This window comes from Enhydra lutris, unplaced genomic scaffold, assembly GCF_002288905.1.
Source record: "Enhydra lutris kenyoni isolate GAN:26980312 unplaced genomic scaffold, ASM228890v2 scaffoldscaffold49, whole genome shotgun sequence".
Taxonomy (NCBI): Eukaryota; Metazoa; Chordata; class Mammalia; order Carnivora; family Mustelidae; genus Enhydra; species Enhydra lutris.
In genome coordinates, this window is record NW_019154133.1 from 14568224 (window position 1) to 14579215 (window position 10992).

The window sequence follows — 10992 nt, forward strand, 5'->3', positions numbered from 1 at the left end:
TGATAGCTGGCCATCTGAAATTAGTGTAACATCATACTACATTCTATCAGTTTATATCAGTGTAAATTTTATAAAAATACATCACTTCAATTAGTTATCATAACACAAAACTGAGTTTTCTACTGTCTTTCTACAGAGGTAAACTGAAAATTAATTATGATTCCACTTCAAAAAAAGGGCATATCTTTTCAGAAGGAAAAAATTGGTAGAGAATACAATTATACTGTTTTACTTATTAACTCCAAAGTAATTCTGAATTTTCAAGTACAAAATCTTTCCTTTGGATAAAAGACTATTAGGCATATTATAAAAATACATATCCAAGAATTGATTACACAATTTACTGAGAAAGGAAATCATCCAGTAATCAGAGTAGTATTTATAGTAAATAGTATTTTCAAATTCTCTCCCAGTGAACTATTATTTACTAAATATTAACTGAATGTGGATTATTTCATTATCAATTCTATAATTTAGTATGAATTAATGACTAATAATTTTAGAAATTAGAATAAAAAAGTGGAAAAAAATGCATAATTAGAGTCTCAGAAAATTTAGAAATATTTTCAGGTCAATTATTACTTAAAATAATCTTTAAAAGTAAAATTTCCATTTATAGAATAAGTGAAATAATAAAATAAAACAATAAAATAAACCAAGAGGTTCCAGCTGAATAATAAGTACCTAATATGCAATACAAATATTGCCACGTAAGTTGCCCAGAACTTAGAAACCAGACTTACCTTATCACTGGAGTAAACAGACTATGAAGACGGCAATATAATCTCACTCCCTATTATAAAATAAAAATACGTCAAAAACAAGGAGGATCATTCAAAGTTCAGACCAATGAAATTTTGAGACAAATCCACTGTCAACATTCTGGAATCATTATATAATCTCTACCAATTTAAAAGTTATTCAACTACTGCATTACATCAGAAAAACAATGTAACTTAAATAATTAAAAACAGGATTAAATTGTACTTTGAATTTGTCATATATATATGACATATACATATATACAAAGAGTTAAATTATTTTTCTTAAAATGTAGAATTCCAAAGTATTAGCAGAAAATAAATCTATGCAGCAACACTTCACACTGTGTTCCTTTTATGTCAGTATAAATCTCATCAAGTGTGCAAAGAAAACTGATGTTACATACATTTTATATATCTTTTTTTAAAATTTATTCGCGTATAATGGCCACTTGTTGCCACATGTGACATACTTTTCAGTGGATATAATCTGAGGATGCAATTTCATTAGTTCCATCGAGAACTACACAAGAGAATGAAAAAAATGATCTAACCCTAGAATTCTTTAAATAGCAAGAAAAGACTGAGAGGCTTGCTTATGAATGCCATTTTCTATACTAGAATTTTTTTTTTAAGTCTCTCAACAGCATTTTGTCTTGGTGCAGTATGACAACATGAATTCTGCTATTGATAAAAGGTTCTGGGAGAGGCTGTTACCTTCGAAATCACGTCCTGCATTTCATTTCTTGGATAAAATGTTCCATCATCATAGCGGAATCTATATAACATCTGCTCTGGCTTGAACTGATGTTTATCAGTAACTAAGAACACAGAAACAATATGCTAAAATATCGACAATCTAAAAATTGGCAAACAAAAACAAATAAATTTATAAAATACATATTCCCAAATGCTAAAACATGTAGTTTTACCAAAAACTTTTGTTTCCCTAACACAGTAATACTAATTCAGTATTCTGATAGGATTCATGTTAGGATTTTGTTATATAATACTTTTATGATTTCCATATAATGATTAAAGAAATAAGTTGAGATTGTAATACTGGGTTAGCACAGTACAAGGGTATGTACAGTGTATTATTTTATTTATATAAATATACAAAGTTGTGTTTTCTATTTCTTCACAGTGCCACAAAGTTGAGCGAAAAGTGTCCTTCAAAGAGCAGATAATCTAACTAATGAGTTATAATTCAATTCTCAGTCCTAGAAGTAAATTTTAGTATTTATCTGTTTTATCCCACAGCAATCAGGCCAAGACCACCCATACACCAATCTTGACCATTTATTCTGTGTTTACATCTCTGGAGTAGACTATATAATTTCAATATGCAACTTATTCCAAAATTTCAACAGTTTTCTGAAACTGAGAAATGCTTTTCTCACATGTCACTTAATATTTTTTGCCCTTAGTAGAAATGAGAATCCTTTGCTTTTGTCCTTGAGACAAGAGTTTCATATTCATAAAGACTCCTATTTAAATTCCTCTCATTTTCTTTTGATTTCCAGGAAAAGTATGTTACAGACACTTTTAACCAAAAAATGATTGTGGAGGGGAAAAAACCCACAAATTAAACCTTGAAGAGTTTATATTTAAATGTTTTCTTTAGAGGAAATGCAACATTCGCAGAAGAGATAATTTGTTGCAATGGGCTCTGTTTTTATGATTAGCTAGAAGACTTTGACCTTTACTTTTTATTTAAAATGTTGAAGGGGGAGAAAAAGTGGTCAGAATTAATTTTCATGATCTCCATTTGATAAGGGGTGTCCAGGAGGCTCAGCACATTGAGCGTCTACCTTCGGCTCAAGTAATGGATACAGGGTCCTGGGAGGGAGGCCCAAATGGGGCTCCCTGCTCAGTGGGGAAGCTGCTTCTCCTGCTGCCCTTCCCCCTGCTCATGCTCTCTCACTCTCTCACTCGTGTGCTCTTTCTCTCTCATAAATACACAAAATCTTAAAAAAAAAAAAAAAAAAAAAAAAAAAAAAAAGAACTACATTTGTTGAATCCAGAAGAAAGCCAAAAGACTTATCACACATACACACACGGATGTGAAGTTTCAGCTATTTTACCCCAACCTACCCAAACCATGTGCATGGCTTGCAGCCATCAGATCGACACAGGACGGCTGCCAAAGAAAGATAGAAAACACAGCCTTTTGGCATCTCCTTTTTTCCAGATCAAGCCAAAAAGAAAAAACATGTGTGAAAGAAAAATAATATGGCAAGAAATATTTTGCAATCCTATGGCATGTTTCAAGACCAATCACTTATTTCTTCTCTACAATCTACCTATTCTAATTTTTATCCCCTAAGAGTCATTGAGATAAATGATTGTCTTGATATTTCAAAATTCAAGGAAACATTGGCCACAAATGTCTCTTGCCACAATAAAACAAATGGTGGTTTAAAATCCTTATTCAAATTGGAGTGCTTAGTTGTAGGGCAAACTCTTACAAGACTTTGATAATTCATCTTGGGTTAATCTGGAACTCTTATCTATTGCCTTGGAAAAAATGGTGAATAGCGCTGCACTCAAATGCACTCCCTCAAATTCCTGAATGTGAAAAATGGGTTTATTAACTCTTGAGAGTACAAGTCATGTGAGAAAGGTTGCTTAACACTGTCTTCTAAACAGCTATGCAATATTGAGATATTACTAGGGATACAGCTGGCTTTCTACATGGTGGGGTAGGAGTGCTGACCTATAGTATTCACCAATTTCTGTGGTATTAAATATTACCACACCAGCCAATTTCAAGCTCCCAAAATAAAGTCACTGAACACCGAGTTAGACAAGCAGTGATACATTATTATTTCATATTTCCATAAAGAAATAATAGATATAAGTAACACTAAGGACCCAGAGAACAATAAAATATAGTAAAATAATTAGAAAGTAATGAGTTTTAATAATATATGAACTTTGTTTATAGTATAATTTATGTACTATCTCTTCATATAATTTTTAATAATAGCTGTGTCTTACAACTAGCTTGCAGATTTCTAAGAAATTTAATTACCAGCTCTCTCAAGTTTGCATAAGCCAACTTCAGCACACTACTGGATATAATAAATGAGGTCTCTGAATTGCATAAGCATTTATAATGTAAATAGTAGACCCAGACAAGAAAATGTATCAGCATATCATATCGAAAACATACGCTGTTTCAACCCAGTAATTCCTGGTATAGCAAGGCTTTGCTTTTATGAAGTTCTCAGCAATATTTGCAATGTGAATAGTGGCAGCAGTAACAGTCAACTCTTCAAGTTTTCTCTCTTTAAAACAGATGGTTCATCCAACTTTATTTTAGGCATTCTATTTTCATTAAATGCAACTGGAGCCACATACCAATAACACTAGCATGTTTGGCTCATATTTCTACATTCAAGTAAAATTATTAATGTGAAATTGCATAATATGTTCTCCTACTCCTAGTTCAGGGAAATCTGTACTAGTTAATCTTGGGCACTTAAAGAAGTGATTACTTTTAGCAAGAAAAATTCTGTATGCCAAATCTGACATTACAACTGAGCAAATCCTGATACAATCATAGTACAGGACACTAAAATCAAACTGACAAATAGAACGATACTAATAGAGAGTAGTCAGTGCTTTATCAGAAAAGGAGTTAATCGGGTTATAAATATCATTGTTCAAAAAGATTTAAGTTCTTATAAGCTAAAAATCAAAGGGTTTTTGCATTTGAAATTTCAAAATAAATTTTGATCCAGAATTTATCTCTTACTTCCTTTTCAAAATTGTATTGGAGAAAAGTGGTGTCTGAAGTTGGAGGATAAGTTGATTAGGACTGAAATTCTCCCATTCTGATATCCCTTACCGAAAAAATCTTATGTTGTTGTTGTTGTTGTTGTTTTTTTTTCTTTTTAAAGGAAGGCAACTGGGGTGACTGTGTGGCTCAGTCATTAAGCATCTGTCTTTGGTGCAGGTCATGATCCCAGCGTCCTGGGATCAAGCCCCTCATCGGGTTTCCTGCTTGGCAGGAAGCCTGTGTCTCCCTCTCCCACTGTCCCTGCTTGTGTTTCCTCTCTCACTGCCTCTCTCTTTTTCAAATAAATAAATACGATCTTTTAAAAAATAAATAAATAAAGGAAGGCAATGTAAAAATACAGTGAGAAACATCTTAACAGAATAAATAAGGGTGGTTCTCTCTCCATGGAACTCTCTGATTCCTTCAAATGCTTTCAGCAGTTACAAACTGAAGAACAGGTCAGACTCCAAAAGACTATTCATGAAGATACTTAACAAATATTATTTAAACTCTGCTTTGTACTAACTTACAATTGACTTGTAAATGTTTGGCTAGCTACTCATGATTTCAGGCAAAGTCATAACAGTTTTGACACTGTAAGTCAGCATAATGTCACCCATAATAGTTATGTTTTTGGTTTTCAGAACCCAGTGCACTATGCAAATAAGTGACTAGTTCTCATATAATTCTTAGGTCACCTTATATGAAATACAAAAGCAAGAGTAGAAATAGGGCTTGAAAATAACCTAATATCCCCTTCAAAGGACATCCTCTTCCCCACGCCCTGACTCTTCTCAGCTATGGAAATACAATTTTTGTAATTAACTTTTATCTATTACAAGGTACTTCATATCAAAAAGGAAATATCATAACAAACTTAGCATGTAGGTCTTTCTAAATACAGTAAGCAATCCCATACAAGTACCAGAAGTCACATTTTTAAAATATTCTTTTAAATAATTTAAATAACAGAATCAATTGTTGACAGCTTTAAAATCTTTTTTCTTTTATTTTTAATTCATAATAGTTTGAAATCACTCAAATTAACAACAGAAGTTACGAAAACCTCTACTGAAATGTTAAAAGTCATTTTTATGACTATTATATGCTGATATCACTATAAAACATCGACAAGTTTATATAATGATTACTCTGGCTTTAATATAATTCCATAGATTTTATATTGACCTGAGAACTACACCTCAGCAGACATTGGATCGTTGTTTACCAAATTGGTTTAGCTTTTATTTTCCCTGGGCATGAACCTACACTACATTTCTAAGTTTCTCTTGCAGTAAGGAGTGGCCATGGAACTGAGTTGCAGCTAACGACATGCACACAAAAGTAAGGCAAAATATGGAGTGTACAGGCCCATTTAAATCAAACAAACCAAAAACTCCAACACTCCTTCAAAATGACCGTTAAGTACCTTGCACTGAAGGAGGGTGAGCCTATCCCAGGACTAAAACCCTGATGCCTCCAACATCCTCCACTAGTGACTGGTTTTACCTGAGAGATAAAATAGCTTCTAGAATTGAAGCCACTGTACTGAGGTTTAAATTTGTTAGAGCAGCTATTGTTAACCAATACAGTTNACTGAGGTTTAAATTTGTTAGAGCAGCTATTGTTAACCAATACAGTTTTCCTTCTCAGTGTTCTCAGCAAAAAGTTAATTATCCCATCCTGATGGATTTCTACCTTTCTGAAAGGAAATATGTCAACACCAGAATTGCTTGATGAATAAGGTACAAAGATAGGTTTAAACTATTAGGCCATAAGAAATAAAGGCCACAACATGATAATTTTATGCTAGGTAGCATAATATCTTACACACAGAATGAAGGAAAGAGTCGGTAAGGAAAGGAATAAACAAATAGTTCATAAATAGATTTTCCCTTCTTTGCTCTACTGTTAAGACATAGTTCCTGGAAGTATGTAGCCTAAATGAGAAAGGAACCACCTGATTTCTGAAGGTCTATGATTGTTTGTAAAACCTCTCTATAGTCCACCTACTTGAGCTTTAGTAGACTACAGGACAAAACACAACATATTCCCTTCTTGACTCAAATATACATTTGGGCTTGGGGTTAGAAGAAAGGAAAGAGATGCATCCAAGAGGAAAGTCATCTAACTCAACATCTTTTCATTTTTACTTATAAGTTTTTGGATGATGTGTTTTAGCACATTAGATGCCATGTGGTGTGTTTTCACAGTGCTAAAGAATCAAGAACAAAATCAGCTACAATTTATCACTATTATCATCTATTTACTAACAACATAATTACTCCTTTATTCATTCACTGAGCAAATATTTTTTGAGCACCTACATGTGATGGGCACTCCAGGTATCCTGTTCCTATAGTACTTCTATTTTGATGGGGGGCCAGAATCAATATGGGAAGTAAAGAGAGAAATAATAAATAAATAAAATAGCATGATAATTTTAGAGAGTGCTAAGTTCATGAGGAAAATTTCAAAAATTAAAAACACAGTTTATGGTAATAGGATGAGATTCTAAAAGACTGTCACTGAAGACATGAGTCACGAATACTGCGACTCTTGTCATTTCATTCACTGCTGTCCCTCCAGCACCTAGAAAGGTCCCTGGTATATACTAGGAATTAATAAATAATAGTTGAATGAGAATTGCAAGAGCAAAGATCCTAAATGCAGAGTCATTCCAGAGTGTTTAAGGAAGAGACAGAAAACCACAGGGGCCACAATGTAATGAGCTGGGTACAACATTATTTGTCAACTCACAGAGGAAGTCAGGAGCCCTATTATGTGGGGCCTTGTGGGCCATGGTAAGAGATCTGGACCATAGTAAGGAAGAGGTTCCAGACTTTTCTTTGAGTTTAATGGGATGCCAGTAGATGATTATAAGCAGGACAATGCTTTGCTCTTACATTTGTTTTAAAAGGTCTCCAGCTATTTCCTGGAGGCTGTGTCATAGGGATGGTGGACAAAAGCAGGAGCAAGGAAGGAGAAGTTGTAACTGAGAAGAAGGTGGGGATCCTGGAAGTGACAGAAGTGGTCTGATTAGCGATCTATTTTGGTGGAAGAATCCACAGGGAACCCAGGATGGTGAGGAAAAACTGGGAGAATCTAGTTCAGTTTCATCCCACTCTAATGAAAAAAAAAAAAGAACACTGAAGTAGCTTAGCCAAATACCTATGTTTATTCATAATTCCCTCTTTTTCTCCTCTCCCACATTCTGCATTAGAAATTCTTCACACTTTACTTCTCAGTCCCATTATCACTGCATTCTTCTTTGTTACTGATCTCCTCAGGAAACTGGTGCTCTCTTGAAATGATTCCCATGATTGTATACACTGAGCTTTACACATACAATTTCAACCTCTTGCTGGGTGTTCCCCTGTGGATGTCTTATAACAAACCTGACAAAAACCCTTTATCCTCTCCCACCCTGCTCCTTCTCCTGAATAGTCATCCCTGACCAGACAGAAATCTCACAGTAACCTGATCTTGCTCTTCACTCCTCATCTCCCACAGCCAACAGTTTTCAAACAGGCTGCTTCAGCTTCACCAAAGTCTCCCAGATGGGCCACTGTCATCACGCCCTAGAACATAGCCATCATCCTCCTACTACAGGGAAAGGCGGGGGCTGCCTGATGGACGGGGCTCCCCCACAGTGTCTCCAACGTCTCCACTCCATATTCCACATTGCTGCACCTAAGCACTCTGAAAGCCATGTTCTGGCCACTTTTCTGTTTAAAAGTGTCCATCATCTCCTCATCTCCTTCAGAATAAACCCAACATATTACAGCCAGAGAATTAAGATCTTGTAGGATCAGATGTGCCTACCTCTCCCATCCAACCCTTCCTCTCCAGTATATTCATCTGTGAAGTAGACTGTCTTGCCTCGTGAGAGTCTGCCTAGCTCCTAAGAGGCCACCATGAGCTATCCCACTCCCATGCCTCAGGGAAGGACGTCCTTCTCTTCTGCCCTGTCAGAGTTCTACTCATTCTACAATGCCTTACATGAGGCCCTTTCCCTCATAATGCAGCCCCAAATACTCCAATTAGAATTTGCCATGTCTTCCTCCACTATCCCAGGTAAATACTTACCTGTACTTCTAATTTGTGCCTGTTTCGTAGCCATTCACATTAAAATTAGCAAATATATCACCATAAACCCATACTCCACAAAATTCCCAGAACTGCAGTTCTATATATATTAGGTACTTGAAATGTTAAAAATACATAAGCATCCTATAGTGTAGACATTTACTCTAAGCCAGATTGATTAACGGAATCAAGATGCTTCCAACTGGTGGCCAAAGAGAATAACTTAGTAATTAACAAAATAATTACCATGGTGGATGATTCCATTTTCTAATAATGCTTGTCCTAAGTGTACACCTTCCTCAGGCCTGTGAATCTCTCCAATTTCCAAGAGCCATGACACAAATTCACTGCAATAGAAATCCAGTGAAACAGTTAAAGGGTTTTCTCACCCCTGCCTCCCCAAGAAGACTATTTCTACCTTGCTTCCATCAAGCAGCCTTGGAAGGAGTCTCAGATATAAAGAAGTATTTGCAGTGCATTTAAGCTTGCATTTTTTCACATATGCAAAGCCCCAAATTATTTAAATTTTACCCTATTCTAGAAAACCCATGTCTATTCATTCATGTTTACCTAAACCCTATATATAATACCTATTCAACTTACTGAGACCTCTAATGAACACAAAGGGAAAATTTTAGAGTAGTTTTAACTATAAAGAGAATATAACAAGTTCCTAAAGATAGACAAAATAGAATAATAATGACTTAATATAAGAGATAGACTGGAATATGGCTTTCCAGGCACAGAAAACCAGTGTGTTTGAACTCTAAGAAGGCAAACTCAAAAAATCTGCACACCCCATATGGTAGATGGAATTCTAAACATGTCCTCTTACCCCACTATCAAGAATCCCATCCCTTGGTTTTGTAACCAAATCCTAATCTAGGTAGTGGTATGAATGAATTTTGTATACGAAACTAAAATTCCAAGTCAGTTGACCTCAAAATATGTAAATTATTCAAGTGAGCTTGATCCAGTCAGTTGAGCACTTTGAAGCAGAGAGTTTTCTTAGGCTGGTGGCACAAGACTAAGAGAAAAATTAAAAGCACAAGAAAGATTCAGTGAGCCACTGCTGCCTTTGAAGACAGAGGGGCCATGTACCAAGGAACACAGGCAGCTTCTGAGAGTGGTCCTGGCCAACAGCTAGCACAGAAGAAGGAATTATTCTTACAATCACGGGGGACTGAATTCTGTCAACTACCTGAATGTGCTTGCAAGTGAATTTTTCCCCAGACCCTTAAGATAAGGCCAAGCCGCAGCTCAGCCCTTGATTTAGGCCTTGATTTTGACCTTGTGAGACCCTAAGCAGACAGCCCAGCATTGCTCACCTCAACTTCTTTCTGACGTATAGGGTGATGAGCTAATGAATAGGTGTTGTTTCAAGGCACTAGGTGTGTTGTTATTTATTCTACAGCAATATAAAATTAGTACACACCAATAGTTTTACTACACTGTTTTCAAATTTTGAAGTTATTTAGTGGGGCACATGGGTGGCTCAGTTGGTTGTTTTTGGCTCAGGTCATGATCTCGGGGTCCTGGGATCAGTCATGCTTCCAGCCCTCTGCTCGGCAGGGAGTCTGCTTCTCCCTCTCCCTCTGCCCCTCCCGATGCTTGTGCTCTCTCTCTCTCTCTCCTCTCAGATAATAAATAAAACCTTTAAAAATAAATAAATAAGGTTTTTAATAAATGCATTCTTGTATTTAAATGTCATCTGGGAGGTGGGAGCGGGGGGACCTGGGTGGCTTAGTCGCTTAAGCATCTGCCTTTGGCTCAGGTCATGTTCCTGGAGTCTGAGAATTGAGCCCCACTTTGGGTTCCCTGCTCATTGGGACATCTGTTTCTCCCTTTAACCCTCCAGCCTGTTGTGCTCTCTCTCTCTGACTCTCCTCTCTCAAATAAATAAATAAAATCTTATAAAAAGAATAAACTGTCATCCAAAAGGAATATTCCAGCACAAAACCACCCATCAGAACTGTCTACCACATCCATCTGCTGTGGCTGTGAAAGGCCAGGGAGGATGAATAAACCACATCTTTTATCACTTTGGGGTGGGGAGAGGAGCCCCACATCACAGATAAGTAGGATGATATTTTATAACACAGGAGAGCACCAGCTCGGTTCTGTTTTTTTGGCCATGTGGTATCAGTAAGAGAACACTAAATAGAGAAACATTTTACAATAAAATATTTTATTATAAAATGTTATAAAAATATAACATTTGAACTTTTACATAAAGTAATGGATACATTTTAGAATGATTTCAACTTTGCACAGAGCTCAGAGAAGCCAAGCTATAGAAGGTGTCAGGAAATTACTTTTCCATTTATTTCAAAACCAAAAGCAACACCTATGGCT

General features: G+C 35.9%; 1 protein-coding gene across 1 annotated transcript in view; it reads right to left on the reverse strand.

The window, feature by feature from the left end:
- The window catches only part of LOC111156795 (phosphatidylinositol-3,4,5-trisphosphate dependent Rac exchange factor 2), a 186274-nt gene that overhangs the window by 162675 nt on the left and 12607 nt on the right, over positions 1–10992 (reverse strand). The window contains 3 exon segments of the mRNA XM_022517855.1: positions 744–793; positions 1479–1582; positions 8884–8984. Coding sequence (XP_022373563.1) covers positions 744–793; positions 1479–1582; positions 8884–8984 — 255 coding nt within the window.